This window comes from Leishmania donovani, chromosome 29, assembly GCF_000227135.1.
Source record: "Leishmania donovani BPK282A1 complete genome, chromosome 29".
Taxonomy (NCBI): domain Eukaryota; phylum Euglenozoa; class Kinetoplastea; order Trypanosomatida; family Trypanosomatidae; genus Leishmania; species Leishmania donovani.
The window spans coordinates 801,394-818,813 of NC_018256.1; the positions used below are offsets into that span (position 1 = coordinate 801,394).

Below are 17,420 nucleotides of genomic sequence, written 5' to 3' on the forward strand. Positions count from 1 at the left end.
AACCACATTACTGCGTGCAAGGCCATAGCGTGAAACAGCGTGTGCTTCGCCCACCCTCCTCGAGTGATCCGCGAATCAAGCGTAGCATATCGGGCACAGCACCGGGTCGGACGCCCTCATAGCAAACACAGACGGGGGATGGGGGCACCACAGTACCGGCGCAGCAGTAGGCAGCACACCATCGGCACCCCATGCCGCCACTGCCAGCCGCCCGCCGTTGCAGTAATGCACGGCACCGACAGGTGCCGGTGCGGAACTGGGCGAGCATGGTCTCCCGTCGTCCGGTGGCCTCATTATCGCGGTGCTTGTAACATAACTGCGATCGTTGAGGTGAAAAAAGAAAACGAGGCAGTGTAGAAGTCAGCACATACCGCTAGTGGCCGATGGGTATACAGGCGCATACAGCACAGAGGTGTCGCCAATGGCACCTGCGTAGAGTCACGCGAAGCAAAAACAGGCACGATTAAGTGTTAAATAGAGAGAGCGTCGATAAGTGTCGGGTGAAGCAGGTGTATATATAGAGAGAGATTCATCTGCGCACATGCGTAGGAGTCCATGACGCAATGGGGGTAATACCTAGAGTAAAGCGAGAGAACGGAAGACAGCAGAAGACTCAAGCGTGTGCTGCCATGATAAGGTAGAAAGGAGAGAAAGGTGTTGGGGGAGGGCGCGCTGTTTGTGTCGTGCCAAAGCTGATTCTCCTTTGCTGGGTACACACAAAAACATGCACAGAATACGTGATATTCGCTGCTGTGCTTCTCAGTTTGTTGCACCATGTCTCCCTCTTCGGCTTCTCTGACGCGAGTGTAAAAAGGCGCATGCCACCGCCAATATGATAATGTACACAAGCATAGATATTCACCTCAACACGCACGTATCCTCACACCTGCGCTCATGGGAATGAGTGCTGCCACGTCAGCCACTAGCGCGCCAGCTTCCATCGCTCCTCACTTATTTTCTCTCTTCCTTTCCCCCGCTTGTTTTTTTTTGTTCGTTAACCTACAGCTTCGTCATGCCTGTACAAAGGTTGCTGGCATGGAGGTCGTCACGACGGGCCACGCTGCAGCGGTATCGTACACGGGCCTCCATGAACTGCTGGAGTTCCTCCTGCGTCGCCCCATTCAGCTCCAGCCCGACCGGGATGGTGCATTTCCGCCCAATATCATCGTTATTGATCAACACAAAGGACGCACGATTCGTGATGACGGTGCTGGTGTCTTTGCGCTCCGCCTTGAGCACCACATCCACCTCCATTGTGGTGTTGCGCACATATATGACGGTCGCCTCGAGCGTCACCCAGTCCGTGGCGAACACCGGCTCGGGGAAGGCAACACTGTGCATTCCAATCGTAAAGACATGGCGGTTGGCGGTGAACGTGCGGCCGCAATGAACGGCGTGCTGCTCCATCCACGCCATCAGCTCTCCGCCAAAGACGGTGTTGTTGTTGTTCATGCAGGATGTGAAGAAGATGCGGTTCGCCTCCACCTTGGTGGAGTTGATGCGGGCATGAGTGGGCTTCTGCTGGTTGATGGAGCACTGCACCTCCTCCGTGGTGAGGGTGCGCTTCAAGCGCTCGGCCGTGTTCTTCTTGTTTTCCTCCTGAAGCTTGCGAACTTTCACATAGTGGTTATGCAGTTCAATGTCAAACGGGTCCGTCAGCTCTATCGCTGGCACCACCTTGGCCGCCTTCAAATCTGGCGTGATGGCCACCATGGTGAAGAAGGAATGGCCAGCCGGCGTCTCGGTGCGGGTCGACGGCGACTGCCGGTAAAACCGAATGTAAATGCCCATGGAGCTGGAGCCACAGTGCACCAGGCGGCTGTCTAGACGGACCGCGTCACCGTGCAGGATGGGCGACGAGAAAATTGTGTCCGTGACGCCCACGGTGCAGGTCAGGTACCGCTCATGAGTCAGACAGGCCTGATGGTCAACCGCCTTCTGAGAGGTGCGGGCGGCGCACATGTCGAGCATCGACAGCACGCGGCCAGCGGCCAGGCGTGCCCCTGGTGTGGTGTCGGAGCCGGCGATGTCGGTCCAGCTCACATGGATGGGGTCCATCATGCCTTGCTTGGGGTTGCCAATGATGACGCCGGTGCGGCAATTCTCGCGAAGTGCCGACGACGACGATGCGGTGCTGGCAGCCACCGCACGGCGGAAGAGGCGGGAGGTGACCGCCTGACAAGCTGCACGGCGCCACATATTTTTCCTCTTTCCGTTTCCGTGCTCTGTTCGGGCTTGCAGACCTCTGTGCGAGCGAGAGGGATGCACACAATATCGTGTGTGCAGCTGGCGTGCCCTCTCCTTCAAAAGCAAACAGCAAAAGCAAAACTGCGCAGGGCGAACACTATTACGTTCGCTTCCGAGGGCTGATCCAGGAAAGGGCGAAGGGAGTGGGGAGAAGTTAAACGAATCGTCAAGTGTCTGGGTGAGGAGGAAGGGGTGAGGGAGGAAGCACCGTATCAACGTAGGTGGATGCGTATGGCGGGTATGAGCACGTCTGTGCGTGTGATGTGTGTGTGTGCGTGTGTCTGTACCACGGCAGACGACTTACGCGCTGCTGTTGCTGTTTCACTGCTATTGTGCCTATGTATATATATATATATGTATTTGTATTTCTGGTGTGTTGTGCAGAGAGGAGTCTCCCCGCCGACGCTACAGAGGTGCGCGTATATACTATATACATATATATATATATATGTATATGTATATACATCAATACGTATACGCATACGTACGTGTACGTATGTACAGGGGCTCTTATCCTTGTCGTTAAGGGGTAGACACCCAGACACCGAGGCAGAGCGGGTGAGAGAGATGGTGGTGGTGACGGTAAGCGTAAGCGGAATTATGAGGAAGAACGTGGGCACAAAAGAAGCGCGGATGTGAGGGGTGGGGAAGAGAGCGAGAGAAAGGTAGGGGAGGGGGGTCAAGGGCCGATAACCTTCGATGAACGAGACACCTCTGCGTAAGCACAGCGATCCCCCTTTTGCTTCTCTCTCTTGTTGCTACGATGAATGGGAGCGGAGGGGAGAGGGGGGGAAGAGAAACAGCATGAAAGCTATGCTCCCGTTACGTGTCAAAAAGGGGGAGGGAGGGGGGAGAGGGGGAGTGGAGTTGTGGCACGAAGAGAGTGAGCGGATCCGCATCTGGGAAAGGGCACAGTGTACCGTAAAGTGCAATCGTTGCCACGCTTCTCCTTTCTCTCTTTTTTGGTCGCGATGTCCTTCAAAGGACACCGCGCAAAACAACTTGTGAACCGTTGGATTCGTGTAGCGTGTGCAAGAGGCACGAAAGCGCCGTTCCCCCACCCCTACCTCTCTCACACAAGGACGACCGTAGATGAATCAGCTGTGGCCGCTCGATGGAGCAAGGATGCAGACGGGCGCGGTGTAACGAAGGGGAAGGAGGGGGAGAGCCTGCAACCCGACACAGCATGCAGAGGGAACTGCGAAGGTTCCTGTGGCACTCACTTCGACACAGGATCGAATCGACACATACACACACACGTAAAAGAAAAAAGAATCAGAGGAGAACGTAAAGGAATGAAGCACGAAGAGCAAGCGTTCCTGTTCGAGACGACACCACAAACGGAACAAGAAGGAGGTAGAGGATAGAAGCGTCATCATACCCACGCCACCATGAATAAAGCGTTCCACAACAATCACTATTTGCATTCCATCGACTCACTCCCCTTTCCCCCATACCTCGATGACTGCTTTTTCCCGTCTTTGGGGGGGGGGGGCATCTCTCTTTTTCCTCTTCTTTTACATCGATTCGTTCTTTGACTATGTTGACTCGCCCGTGTCGGTGATACGAGGAGACCTACACCCACAAACCAGCTCAGCGTCGCACACGCCCTCAAACGCCCACACACGGCTGCTAACCCCCGTGCTCGTTCACGACATACTGCAGCTTTTCCATCACTACGCGCCGCTCCTGCACGAGGCTGTCGAGGGCCTCTTTCGAGACGGATGATCGCTTCCTTTCCGGTTTGGTTGGCGGTGCTGCCGCAGCGTAGGCCTTCTTGCCCGCGCCCCTGCCACCATCTTCCTCTTCCTTGGATCCCAGCGTGAAGCGCAGCTGCCAAATGCGCTCATTCAGCTCCCGCATCTCCTCTGTGAGCAGATGGATCTCATCCTCGCGGGTGCTGCGTATCGAACTCGCCTCATCCATCAGTGCCTTAAGAGAGCCCTTGAGAGGCTTGAGTACCCGCTGCTGAATCTCTTGGGCTCGCCCCGCTGCCAGCGCAGAGCTGAGTCGGCCTCGTGAGCCGGACTGCGCCGGTGCGGTGACGGGGCATGGCGAGCCTTTTGCTGTCAGCGTCAGGTTGCGGGATACCGTGGAAGGGGTGGGCGAGTCAGCTCGCGGTATGGCGTCGAGCAGACCGATGCCCGCCTGAAACTTCGAGAGGTACGCAGAGGACGTTGGTACGGTGGCGCCAGCGCCGTGGTCGCCGTCCTTGGCATGGTGGATGAAGGCGGGTCGCGCGTTTGTCGGCGCCGTAGCAATCGGTGACGCTTCGTCAGCGGAGGAAGCCGCTGCGGCACGAGGGGGCGCATTCCTTGCCGTCCGCTGGGGTCGCCTCAGGGTGTACTTGGCCGTCGAGCGCAACGGCGAGACAGCAGGGGACGCACCCTTGGTTGACGACAGAGTGCCGCAACAGGCCGCGCGCGGGGGGCTGCCGGCACCGACGTGTCCATTGGCACCAGTGTCGTTTGTCGCCGCAGAACTCATGACAGAGGTACGAGGGCTACGCTTTTGATTTGCGGCGGCCGCCGGCGGGGCCGGCTGCCTCTTTGCGTCCTTCGAGTCGCGTTGTAAACTACGTCGCTGCGCTGGGGTAGCCGAGGATGCCCCTACAGAGGCAACACCGCCGGGCGCCGCCGCCGTCGCCGCCGCCCCACCTGCCGCGGAGGCTCGGCGGGCTTCCCCCTTGCGCATGAAGGAGAAGGGCTGTCGCTTTCGCGACTGCGACTGTGATTGCTGCTGCAACTCTGGCACGCGGGACTTCAACACCTCCGCCGACAGCGTGTTTGGGAACTCATTCTCAGGAGTGAAGACGTTGCCCCTCAAGACGCCGGTGTCCGCTTCAACGTGCGCGCCGCCAGCGCCGCCGCCGATGCCACCTCCAGCAGTGGCAACTACTCCACCACCCGCCAGCACTCCATCTGCATAGTTTCGCTCTGTTTTCACACCGTCCGACGACGTGTATGTGCCGGCGCCGTGGAGGACATTGTGCCGCCATGTGCAGTGGAGTTGGTTTCCCTCGACGAACTTGTAAGTGCCACGGCCGTGGCACTGCAGATGGAAAAGAGGCTGCTGCTGCTGCTGCTGCCACCCGCCTCCGCAGCTGGCGTCTTCAACCTCGCCGACGTACACGTCACCGTTTGCAAAGGTCATGACACCACACCCTATGTGCTTCGCCGCGTCGTAGACACCCTTGAACGTCCACGTCTCGTTGCCGGACTTAATGGTGACATCCCTGCCGGCCAGCGGCTGCAGCTGTGCATCGAAGCAGCCCTCAATGCTGGTTTTGTTGCGAAGGGTCAAGCAACCAGCGCCGCCACCGGGAACGCCTCTACTAAAGCTGCCCTTGTACTTCAGGTAGTGCGGCGACAGGCTTGTGTCGCCGGTGGTGCCGCCGGTGCCACTAAAAGAAATGGTTCCTTCACCCTCGCGGTAACCGTCGACGTAGCCGCCCTCGTAGGCAACGCGGCGACGATCCTCAGTGGTGTACTCCCTGCCTTGGCCACATGGCTTCCCGTTTGCCCACGACCCCTCGTACACGCGCGAACTCACCGACCATTTTGGCGTGGATGCTTGCAGTGAGGATGGGGATGCTGCGGTCAGCAACGTGGCCACACCCCACCCGTGTGGCTGACCAGCCAGCCACTGTCCCTCGTACTTGAGGCCCCGCGCCTTGTCCTCCCAGACTCCGTTTCCTCCCGCCTGGCCTTCCTGAAGGTCGCCCGTGTACTGGACAGATGACGCGCTCGTCAAGGTGCCGGCGCCGCTGGGCACATACTGCGCCACCGCGCCAGAGTAGCGCGACCCGTCCGACCACTGCCAGGTTCCCTGCCCATGCGGGAGGCCACGCGCCCACTGTCCAGTGTAAGTTCCGCCCAGTCGTCCATACATGGCCGGGTCCCAGCAGCGCAGCCCCGTCCCAAGTACTTGCATGAAGTTGTGAGGCGTGATCGGCGCCTCTGTCGGTGACGACGTTGCTGGTGGGGGTTGCTGTGTTGACGAGTCCGTCCGCCACTCTCCGGTGCCGTTGCCGTCCGCCTCGCCGTTGGAGAAGGTCCCCTCGTAGCAGGTAAGCGTGAGAAGAACGTCATGCGGCACGCACGTGGATGGAATGCGCTTGCGAACAGCGATGTCAGGGTCCATGCCGCGGGTGCCAGTAGAGCAGGGCAAGGGCCGATCGCGCAGCACGCCCGAGCCGTGAGGGACACCGTTGCGCACAGCGCCGTTGTAGCTGCTCCCATCCATGTACGTGATGACAGCAGAGGCGCCGGTGAACATGCCCGCAATACAGGGGCCATGATACGTCTTCATCGGGTGGGCGGCATACTCTGACTGGCTCAGTCGCAGCAGACTCGCAATGGATGTCGAGGAGGTGGCGATCGATGACGACGCGACGGCAAAGGTGACCCGCACCTCTCCATTGAGCTGGTCATTGTGCCAATGACCCTCGCACACAGCGCCGTCGCCTCCCTGCAGAACGCCCCTGCCCTCGCGCCGGTCCTGCGCAAAAGAGCCTTCAAAAACAACCCCGCTAGAGAGATGGTGAACACCCTTGCCGTGCCGCCGCATCTGCGCATCAGTGCCACCGTTGTAGAAGCTGCCATCCGCGTACTCGATCTCCCCCTCGCCCGTGCTGCTAGCTTGTGGCGCGTCGCCGTCAAAAGCGCCCCGGTAGCGTACAGGGCGAGCTGCGGCGGCAGCGCCGGTTGCCGGCCTGTGCAGCTGCCACTCCCCGAATCCCTGGCGCTTCCCTGCAGCCCAGGAGCCTTCATAGACGTCTCCGTTAACGTAGACACACCTCCCCTGCCGCCCGCTGCGCATCCCGTTCTGGAAGCCGCCGGTGTATTCAGTAAAGTTGTCCACGTTTGATGCGCCGCACAGGGTTCCCGTCCCGTTCATCTCGTCTTCTCTCCAATCGCCTTCGTAGACACGACCGTTGGAAAACTGGCAGCGCCCCTTACCGCTGCGCTTTCCATCTTTGAACTCCCCCGCATACTCGTAGCCGTCGATTCCAGGCACGCTTATCACGCCCGTGCCGTGTGGCAGTCCGCCCTTCCAGTCGCCGTCGTAGACGGCCCCGCTGGAAGCCCACGTGTAGCGCCCCTTCCCATCTTTCACGGGTTTGCGGTCCTTGTCGTGGACGTAGAGCGCCTCCCCGTGGTATGTGTCGCCATTCGAGAACGTGCGATCCCACAGAGATCGTATGGTGCTGGTGGCTGATGTCACGGAGGTGGGGGCAGCCGCAGTTGCCGCTGCGCGGCTGGAATCCACGGACGAAGCGGCGTGCGACTTGGAGGAGGATGACGAGGTCGTTACCTTTGGCATGGAGGCACGTGAAGGGAAAGAAGGAGGATCGCTAAGAGGACGTCGGGATGGAAATGATGGAAGTGTGGGGAGGGATTACAGGAGGGAGCCTCTGCCCCGACACTGCTACGAAAAAAAAAACGAGGATGAGAATGCCGTTGCTGTGGTTTCGTCGTCTACTCAGTGCGCCGGGGGGAGGCAAAAGGGGTGTGTCTGCGTTGGCAGGTGCTACGGCACGTCACGGATCTGTATCGATGATGATGGAGAGCCTCTGAAACACATGAGTACACGTATACGAGACACACCCCGCAGTCCGTCAGGGTCGGAGGAAGGTGAAGTGGATGAGAGCTAGAATCCACTACGTACTACCCTACACGTGTGTGCGTGTGTGTGGGGAGGGGGGACGGAGAAGGTGGGTTGTGCGTTTGTGTGCCTAAAGTCGTACAGGTAGCGTAGGTCGAGGGAGAGGGCGCGGAAGAACAGTTTCGAAAAAAAAAAAAAGAAGGCGAAAAAGTTGCAGAAGACGGGGATGGTGAAAACGAGGAACGAGGGAGAGCGAGAGTCGCACGTGGAAGACACGGTACAACAGAGCGACAATAGAGCAGAACAGGCATTTGTGCACCTCCTGTCGTGTACTGAAGCATGCCTTGCCCGCTCCCCTCCCTGGCAGCTGGTGTGTGCGCGGGATGCACACACACACACAAGATTTCATGCGTGAGAGAAAGGCTTGATGAGGTACACACTCGGTGGCTGTTACTCGTGCGCATGTTCTCAGAAATGTCTTGTCGATTGTCTGGTTGTACTACGACACACGCGCGGTGGTCGGTCGTGGGAGACATGGTGGGCTTTTTGGCACCAGCGGAGGGGGAGAAGAGCAGATATTATACAGAGAGGGAAGGAGGGACAAAGGAGATGATGGCCGGGGAGGGGAGGAAGGGGGAGGGGGGCAGCGATGCGCTGAAGCATTCGCCGCACGTAAGAAGCACCAACAGCAACACCAACAAAAAAGAATAAACCGAAGAAGCGGGCTAACACGCGTGTTGGCGGGAAACCAAAGCGCCCGACGGACCGCTTCAGTGGACGAGAAGAAAAGAGAAGCCGGCCAATGAGGGCGCGGATGGCACCCTGCTGATGAACGCGGAGATGGGGAAGGGGTGTGTGTGTGAGTCCTCCGTCGCACTCGCACGACACACCCGAGGACGGCAAGCGACGCACACGAAGCGTCATGGCAAGCGATGCAGCACGCGCAGGGTCTCCTCCCAGTAACTTAGCAGCTCCTCATCAAGGCCGCACTGACGCCCAATGGCGGGCCCGGCACCCAGATGGATACTGCAATGCTGTTCCCAGTCTTGCTGTCGGCGCGGTCCGGGGTGAGGCGTAAGGCAGACAGGCTGGTACGTCGGGGTCACGTCCAGTGGCAATGGGGCGCCGCTATCGCCTGCGGCCAGCGGTGAGATCGGCTTATCATTGCCGGCACGTAGGCTTTCGATACTAGTCAGGCCATCTTGATCGGTGGCGTAAGTTGCGTGGGTCTCCATCTCGTAAATCTTCACCCACTCCAGGGGAAGCGGGGTGTCTGCTGTGTGAGAGAGAGGGTCGGCCCCGCGCTGGTTTTCGTGCGCTGAGGTTTCACTAGACGCAGGCACACCCGCGGCAGCGGGGTCTGTGCGTTCCGCAGCAGCGCCTTGATCACTTTGAGCCACCACCGCCGCTGCTCCGCAGTCACAGGCGTCACTGAGGGTAGGAAACTCAGGTGCGGCGCATTGCCCCGGTAGGTCCAGCATTTCGACAAGATGAGTAGCGCAGAGGACGAGCGGCGCACCGGGGCTGTCGTGCTGCCTACCACCGCAGCCCTCCCCTCCGTCCGCGAAGTACCGCAGAGTCGCCTTCAGTAGGGCACATCCATCCTCCGGGGAGGTACCGCGTCCAAACTCGTCGAGCAGCACAAGTGCCCGCCCCCCCATGTGGCAGCCATCGAGGGCGTTGCCGTGAAGTGCCTGGCGTGCGCGCTGCTGGCCAGCGACAAAATGCAACACACGATGAAGCGCCACGCACTCGCCGTAGAAGCTACCCGGCGCCGCTGCGGCTACGTCAGCAGCCGACCAGGCCGAACGCGGTGGTGCGGAGGAGGACGGTGCACATACAGAAGACGATGGCGCGAAAATGCTGTTGACGAGGCTCAGCCGTGCTGTGACCGCTGGCACGTGGCACCCCAAATGAGCGAGAAACACGATGTGCGCCACGGCCCCCATGAGCACCGACTTGCCGCTGCCGTTGACGCCAAGCACCAAACAAACACGGTCTGTCGAGGTGCGGAGGTGGAGCGAAAACGGAACGAGCTGTTGCATGCCCACGTGTCGAGAGAGAAGCGGGTGCCAGCCATCCTCGATCTCGAGGATGCCCTCGTCGGCCTCCTCCCCTGTCTTGTCATGTGGTGCAGCACAGTCAGCGCCCGGCGCCACAATCTCTGGCCGACACCACCCCTCCTGCGCCGATACGCGAGCAAAGCTCAGCAGGCAGTCCAACTCCCCCAGCGCGCGAGTGGGCCGCAGCAGGTGGAGAGAGTTGTACAGAAGCGACGTGTCCAGCTCGCGGCGGACCTGCTCCTCGCGCTGCTGCACGCGCCGCTGCAGGTCGCCCACCCAGGTGTCCAGCTCCTCCATCGCTGCGGACTTGAAGCAGCATTCGCCAGCATCTGTTGCGTGATGAAGCCGCCAGCCGAAGGAGTCTGCCATCACGGAGCGGGCTCGCTCGGCAGGCGACAACGAAGGCGAGGTGGCAGCCACCCTAGGAGGACGCAGTTCAGCATCGCTACTTTGTGGGTCAGCGGTCTCGTTATCTGCGTCGTCGCTGCGCCACGACGCCGGTTCTCCTGCATCGTCATCACGTCTCTCACCGCCCAGGTCGTCCACGTCGGTCGCGTCTTTGACTGGCAACAGTGCTTCTAGCTCCGCAGCTGGAACGCATAGCAAATACCCGTGTGGCACTGTGTACACGCAGCGCAGAGAGAGCCTTGCCCGCAGCGTCCACGGAAGCTCTGCGAAAGCAGCCTCTGCTTTGGCCTGGAGAGACAGCCGCAGATCGCGAAAGCGGGCGCGCAGCTCGTCAAGTACCGTGTCCACACCGTCACGGATGCACACAGCATTGGGCACGCCGTAGTCAAAAGAGAAAAGCGCTGCCGTCGTCTGGACAGCGGGGTAATATGGCTGCCGATCCTGTCTTTCGTCTGTTGCACCACCACCAACACCGTCACCGCGACGGCGTCCTGCAACCCCGACCACCGCCGAATTGAGGGAGGCCGCCATGGCCCGCAGCGGCTCCACACGGATGCTCTGCAGCAGCACATACAGTCGACTCACCTCATGGGCGACGGTGGCCAGCAGCTCCTGCACAGTAATGATTCCCCGCATAGTTTGGTATAGTGACACATAGTGCTTGTGCAGCGCCCGGCCCGACCGCATCAGCGTGAAAACATGAGTCGTCGAATACACCTTGTGCAGGGCAGCGCGCAGTCGGGCGGCAATGTCGTGATGCAGGGGGTTGACAAAGAAGGCGACAACGGACTGGCGCGTCTCAATCTCAGCAGCGTCGCAGCAGGGAAGGGCGATCCACTGTCGCAGCATCGCTCTCCCCACAGAACTCTGCGCCGCGCTCAACAGCCCTCGCAGCGAGTGACCTTCTTTTGCGCGTCCGCGGCCTTGTCCACTACTTGGATGGCGTTCTGTGCGAGTGATCTGCAGAGCCTCGGCACACGCATCGTCGAGGTAGAGTGCATGCAACACATCGCGCTCAACGACATCGGCCACGTTAGACTGGACTGCTGCGACAAACTGAAGCAGTGCCGCCATGGAACACATCATTGCCGTTCTGTCTGCATGAAACCGCGCGGCAAGCTCATGCTCCTGTGCAGGGTACATGGCCGCCAAGCGAGGGAGAGCTTCGGGTCCACAAAACGCCGTCGCGGCGCTTAGCCGGATCACTTCCATTGGCGTCTGCTCCGCCACCAGCGCGATTAAGTCGCCCAGCGCCTCGCTACCGGTGTGCGGAAGCAGCACCTGGGGCTGATACACCTGCAGATAGCGCACCAGCCACAGCAAGCTCGGTGGTATGTCTTCGTGAGTAACAATACGGACGTCGCCGCGGCTGCCGGTGGCGTTTCCGTGCGTTCTATGCGATATGAGCTGTGCACCGCCGGCGTGTGACTGGACCGTGGCCGCTGGCGTTGTGAGTCCGCCGCGTCTGCGTCGCACGATTTCACCCGCCACCATGCACACTGGCACCTCGAAGACCTCGATGCGGCACTCAGCACACAAGAAGCGAGCGACACCGACGCTGGCAGCGCACCAGCATAGCGCCGTCACCTCCGCCGGGGGCGGTTTGACGGATGTGTCGACGTCGTCGTCTTCTTCCTCGTCGTCACTTTCGCAATCAGAGTTGCTGGAGAGCTGCCCACGACTCTGCACTGCGCCGCGCTCATATGTGTTCTCGAAAACACCATCAGCAGCGCGTTGCATGACAGCGGTGCGTAAAAGAGCAAAGAACGCACGTGATGCACTTCGCCTGTGTGCACCGTTTCACGGAAGGGGTCCCCCCTCCCATCACACACATACACGCGGCGCCGCAGGACTCCCAGGGGTGGGAGAAAGAATAGGATATGTGAACGTCTAATGCAACAAGCACTACCGCTGCCCATCCATACAATGTGCGTATTCGTGCCACGTCTGCGTAAGCATCAAGAGCCCGACAGAAAGGCAACGTGCAGTCGGAGAGGAAGGAGGGGTGAGGTGGGGATGGGAGAAGGGAGTAGAGAGGAACAGCACAGACTACCAGGTCACCAAGGCGATATGATAGGAGGTCACAAGAACCAGAATGCTCACAGCTGTCAAGTAGAGAAGGGCAACTATGTCGACGAGTGGAAAGCTTCGTGTATCGCGCCACGTGCACCTCCGCCCCTATTCACATGCACACGCAAATAACATCAAGGAGAAATGCAGCAGGAGGAGAGGAAGCTGTTTGTGTGTGTGTGTGTGTGTGTGGAAAGACGAACACCGATTGTTCAGCCTTAGTGAACTTCACACACACGCACACACCACAGGCAACATCACCTCGCTCGGAAGGGATTTTTTTTTGAGACGAAATTGGTTTCAAACGGCAACCTTTACTAGCCCCTGGGTGAGAGCGAGACACAGATGACACCGAAGAAATAACATAAGAGAAAGAAAAAGACTGGATCTATGGAGGGGGAGAGAGGGGGATACGTATGCGTGTGTGTGTGTCACAGGGAGCGAGAAGCAGACGACGACGTCATGCGCCAGTTACGTAGTGCACGCGCGCAGACCCGTGCACCTCTCGCTCCCACACAGCAACGCACACACACCCTGTCCCCTATCAGCGAGAGAAAGAGAGGGGTAGGTGTGATCTAAGCGTTCGGTGTCGCCTTGCCCTTCTTGCCGCCCTTCTTCTTTGCCATCGCCTTGCTGATGTTCGGCACAACGCCGCTGTGAGACAAGGTCACGTTCTTCAGAAGCATGCCGATGTCGTCGTCGTGGCGCGCAGCCAGCATCACGGTGCGCGGGTTCAGGCGGCACCGCTTCTTCCCGCTCTGCGCGGCCGCCTTCACGGACAGCTCCAGCAGCTCCGCAGTCAGGTACTCCAGCACGGCAGCCAGGTACACGGCGCCAGAGACACCGATGCGGCGAGCGTACTGGCCGCGGCGCATCATCCCGCCGACGCGGCCCACCGGGAAGATCAGACCACATTTCGCGGACTTGGAGCCGCTCTTGCGGGCGGCCTTCTTGGCGCTGCGAGGAGTAGCCATGGCTGCGATGGGTAGGTTGGAGGGGCGGGAGAGGGAGTGAAAAACAGAAAACGAGAAGGTCGGTCAAAGCGGCAGAGTGCAACGGTGCTGAGAAGGAAGTGTGTGCGTGTGTTTGATTCGGCGCGTTTGCCATCGAAGCGGTTTCGGCGAGCCGCCGCGACAGCGGTGGCAGCGGGAGCACCGAAAGGAAAAGCAAAAAAAAAATTGAGCAAACGACCATACCATACACGAGGCCGTTGCAAAACAAAAAGGAGGAGAGTGGAGGAACGGGTGATGAGTTCCGACAGAGACGCAGACGCGAGAAGTTGCGAGGAAGAGAAGGGCCGAGGTGGTGAGGTGTGCGAGGCACATGCACAGAGAGAAAAGCGCACGATAGGAGCTTTGCTGAGAGATACAGACGCCATCGCAGGCGCTCTCTGCCCCTGGCGACGAGGATCAAGCACCAGCCGGCTATGTTGTCCGCAGCCGGCTTCTTCAGGCATGCACACGAAGGAAGGCCAGATATTCCCCGATGCACCACCCACTAGAGTACTCCCAGATGGTCGCTTTTCCTTTCTCGGAGGGCGCATAGTTGCCCCTACGGCCACCTCCACTGCATCCGAGCACCTCCCCCGCAGCATTCTGCTGGCGAACCAGCTTCCATGCGCGCAAATGCGCTTGCGGACGAGCTATTCACACCACACTCGCACCTCAGGGAAAGAGTCAGACCCGTGAGAGAGCAGGAGAGATACTAGCCCACAAGGCACTTCCATAGCGGTGCTCCGCTCACGAGCCTCACACGCAAAGCAGAACGCTTCGCGTTGGTGGTGCCGCTGATCATCTCTGAATGAGAGAACGTGTGCGGCCGCGGGTATCACGGAGCCGTTTGAATGTGCACGTATGCGGTGGACCTTCTTTTCCTATTTCCATATTGTCTTTCGTCGCATGCCTTCTCTGCACAGAGAGAGGGAGAATAACGTCACTGAGAAAACGAGAAGCCAAGCCAGATGAGAAACAAAAAGACTGGATCTATGGAGGGGGAGAGAGGGGGGTACGTATGCGTGTGTGTGTGTCACAGGGAGCGAGAGGCAGACGACGACGTCATGCGCCAGTTACGTAGCGCACGCGCGCAGACCCGTGCACCTCTCGCTCCCACACAGCAACGCACACACACCCTGTCCCCTATCAGCGAGAGAAAGAGAGGGGTAGGTGTGATCTAAGCGCTCGGTGTCGCCTTGCCCTTCTTGCCGCCCTTCTTCTTTGCCATCGCCTTGCTGATGTTCGGCACAACGCCGCTGTGAGACAAGGTCACGTTCTTCAGAAGCATGCCGATGTCGTCGTCGTGGCGCGCAGCCAGCATCACGGTGCGCGGGTTCAGGCGGCACCGCTTCTTCCCGCTCTGCGCGGCCGCCTTCACGGACAGCTCCAGCAGCTCCGCAGTCAGGTACTCCAGCACGGCAGCCAGGTACACGGCGCCAGAGACACCGATGCGGCGAGCGTACTGGCCGCGGCGCATCATCCCGCCGACGCGGCCCACCGGGAAGATCAGACCACATTTCGCGGACTTGGAGCCGCTCTTGCGGGCGGCCTTCTTGGCGCTGCGAGGAGTAGCCATGGCTGCGATGGGTAGGTTGGAGGGGAGGGAGAGGGAGTAACACTTCAGCACAAAGATGACGGATGAGCTGCAAAAGAAGGCAGAAACGGCCAGACCCGGAGAGGGAGTGAAAAGAGGAAAAGAAGGGAAGGTGATGGTGGCACAGACAAGAGAAACAAGCACATGCCATTAGGAAGGATGCGAGAGACGAAGAAGATTGAAGGAGGGGAGGGGTGGAGGGGCAGTGCCGGCAAATCGCAAGAAAACGGGTAGGGGTGGGGCGCTGCAGAAAATCGGCGAGCCTCGTGTGATGTGGCTGTACGGGAGAGGAGATCCAAAGAGAAATGCCGGCAGCCTCCGCAGTTCACAGTCGAAAAGAGGGAGAGGTGATACTTTACGTGTCAAGTCCTCACTCCTTAATCTCCTGTTTCAGCGTCAGCGACACGCAAGAGGGATAATGTGCGCATAGAGTTGTTTCCACTCTGTTCCTGGCGGCCCTCTCCCACCTCAGCTCACCCCAAACCCTTCTCTGAGCAGGAAACGAAGTTCAGTTCGATCCTTTCATCTGCCACTCTCTCTGTGACTCTCACAGGGACACGAGGAAAGCATTAGGCGGCATGGCGTTGCCGTCCGCGCTCCGCTGCATGTTGTTTCTTTTTTTTTAACTTCCCTGCATTGTTGACTTCGGTGTTGATTCCAGAGAAACATGAACACATCAAACATCACCGCGCCTACAGGTAAAGAGAAAACAAGCTGAGAAAACAGGAAAGAAGCGGTGGGCCCGGCATTGCCGCCCCTGCACACACACACACATACTTTGCCTCCCTTCGTGGCGACACACTAGAGTAGGTGAAGGTGCGCGTGCCCACGCGCACGCACAGATGTACGTCTACGTGCACGCGCATATGCATGGAGGCGGCCGCGAATGAAGATAAGTCGAAGATCCGACATCGGCGGCCACAAGAAGACAAAGACGCGCAAAAACGAGCAGACCACCACATTCTCCTCCTTCAAAACAAAAGAAAACGAAGGGGAAAGAAAAAACGAAGAAAAAAGAAAAACCACTGCGCAACACGCAGCCGACGATGATGTTGATCATGAGAGAGCGGAAGCAGGGACACATGACGCCTCCCCATCGCACCAACACCACAGAAAGGAAGAGGAGAGGTAGAATACATATGTGTGTACATGAATACAACGGCAGAGGGAATACATACATGAAGCGAGCCAAGAGCGGCTGAGAGGACTGCGAACCACAACAACATAGCACATCACAAGAAAAATAGAAAAGGAAACGATCGAAACAAACAAAAAAAGAAGAAAAGAGAGAGAGACTACTGTACATCCTTTCATTCGCCCGCTGTGTGCAACAGACAGCAACAGAATTACCTTTTACAGGTATTCCCACGCATGTAGATCTAGGTCACATCCACGCTGTGACACGGAATCGCCTCTTCCTTGACGAAAGCGGCATTGGCAAAGACATCTCCATGCGCATTTGCATGTCATAGGCAACGCGCATGCGCCGCCTGCTACCATCAGGGTGAATGCGGTGGTATAGCGAGGAACAAGCACATCTTCGGTTGGTAAAAACTTCGCCGCATCGCAATCTTGCAAGGACCACACCACACCCCTTGACCATGCACAGGGTAAACCACAGGTAAGCGTCGACACAAACACACATGCACACACAGATACAGGCACGCACTAACAAACAACAAGCAATGCACAAAACACTGAACGAATTGAAGATCTCGCCTCGGGGGTACGGTACATCATATTTTCCTCTTGCCAGACAGCATGCACGCAGCCCACCACACGCGCACACACGCAGAGTAGGTGCACCATTCGCCAATGCCTCAGCTACATAAAAAACAACAAGTCTCCTTGCAGCCTTTTGAAACCACAAACCACAAATCTCACAACACGGCAAGTCCGCACACAACACCCGCTCGAAACGCCTGCAAAACGATAGTATCATCGGCCTTCAAACCACCCACTTCACCATCGGCCGGCTGTGCTAAAACACCGCCGTCAACACCCCGCTCATTACAACACCGCCCGACTGAACACGTCACCTACAAAAAGCATTCATTAAAAATCAAGCTACGCGCTCGCCGCGTAGTCGGCGTTCATGGAGCCGCTGGTGATCTGCGCCGCAGCACTCTCGCCGCCGCTGCGCAGCAGGCGCGCGCGCTTGATCTCCTCGCGCTCCGCAGCGATCCTCACCTCCTCCTGCTTCGTCAGGTGCGACTTGTACTCCACCATCTTGCTGCGCCGTGTCAGCACCTCCTCGTTGTTCTCGTCCACCGGGTGGCTGAACTCGATGCCCGCGGCGTCCAGCGCCTCCTCCGATTCCTTGAAGTCGTCCAGCGCGGCAGCCTGCTTCTCCTTCAGCATCGCAAGCTCCTCCTCCACGCCCTGCCGCAGCCTGTACAGCTCCTTCTTCATGTCTGCGTGCTTCTTCGCGTTCGGGTC

The 17,420-nt window shown here is 58.8% G+C and overlaps 5 protein-coding genes across 6 annotated transcripts; all 5 read right to left on the reverse strand.

Moving 5' to 3' along the window:
* Positions 1-999: 999 nt before the first annotated feature.
* Positions 1,000-2,061, reverse strand: LDBPK_291820 (hypothetical protein, conserved; the record flags this gene model as incomplete). Its single annotated transcript, XM_003862552.1, has 1 exon — positions 1,000-2,061. The coding sequence occupies one exon, from the start codon at positions 2,059-2,061 to the stop codon at positions 1,000-1,002; it is 1,062 nt and encodes a 353-aa protein (XP_003862600.1).
* A 1,818-nt stretch (positions 2,062-3,879) lies between these two features.
* On the reverse strand, positions 3,880-7,572 carry LDBPK_291830 (hypothetical protein, conserved; the record flags this gene model as incomplete). Its single annotated transcript, XM_003862553.1, has 1 exon — positions 3,880-7,572. One exon carries the CDS (start codon positions 7,570-7,572, stop codon positions 3,880-3,882), a length of 3,693 nt encoding a protein of 1,230 aa, XP_003862601.1.
* A 1,202-nt stretch (positions 7,573-8,774) lies between these two features.
* On the reverse strand, positions 8,775-12,065 carry LDBPK_291840 (MutS-like protein; the record flags this gene model as incomplete). The annotated part of the gene is made up of 1 exon (XM_003862554.1): positions 8,775-12,065. The coding sequence occupies one exon, from the start codon at positions 12,063-12,065 to the stop codon at positions 8,775-8,777; it is 3,291 nt and encodes a 1,096-aa protein (XP_003862602.1).
* An 801-nt stretch (positions 12,066-12,866) lies between these two features.
* On the reverse strand, positions 12,867-13,589 carry LDBPK_291850 (histone H2A, putative; the record flags this gene model as incomplete). Its single annotated transcript, XM_003862555.1, has 1 exon — positions 12,867-13,589. The coding sequence occupies one exon, from the start codon at positions 13,587-13,589 to the stop codon at positions 12,867-12,869; it is 723 nt and encodes a 240-aa protein (XP_003862603.1).
* An 871-nt stretch (positions 13,590-14,460) lies between these two features.
* On the reverse strand, positions 14,461-15,132 carry LDBPK_291860 (histone H2A, putative; the record flags this gene model as incomplete). Of its 2 annotated transcripts, none has more annotated exons than XM_024473479.1 (1): positions 14,461-15,132. In XM_024473479.1, the coding sequence occupies one exon, from the start codon at positions 15,130-15,132 to the stop codon at positions 14,461-14,463; it is 672 nt and encodes a 223-aa protein (XP_024329250.1). Both variants share the same exon structure in this region, with proteins under 2 accessions (XP_024329250.1, XP_003862604.1).
* Positions 15,133-17,420: the final 2,288 nt, after the last annotated feature.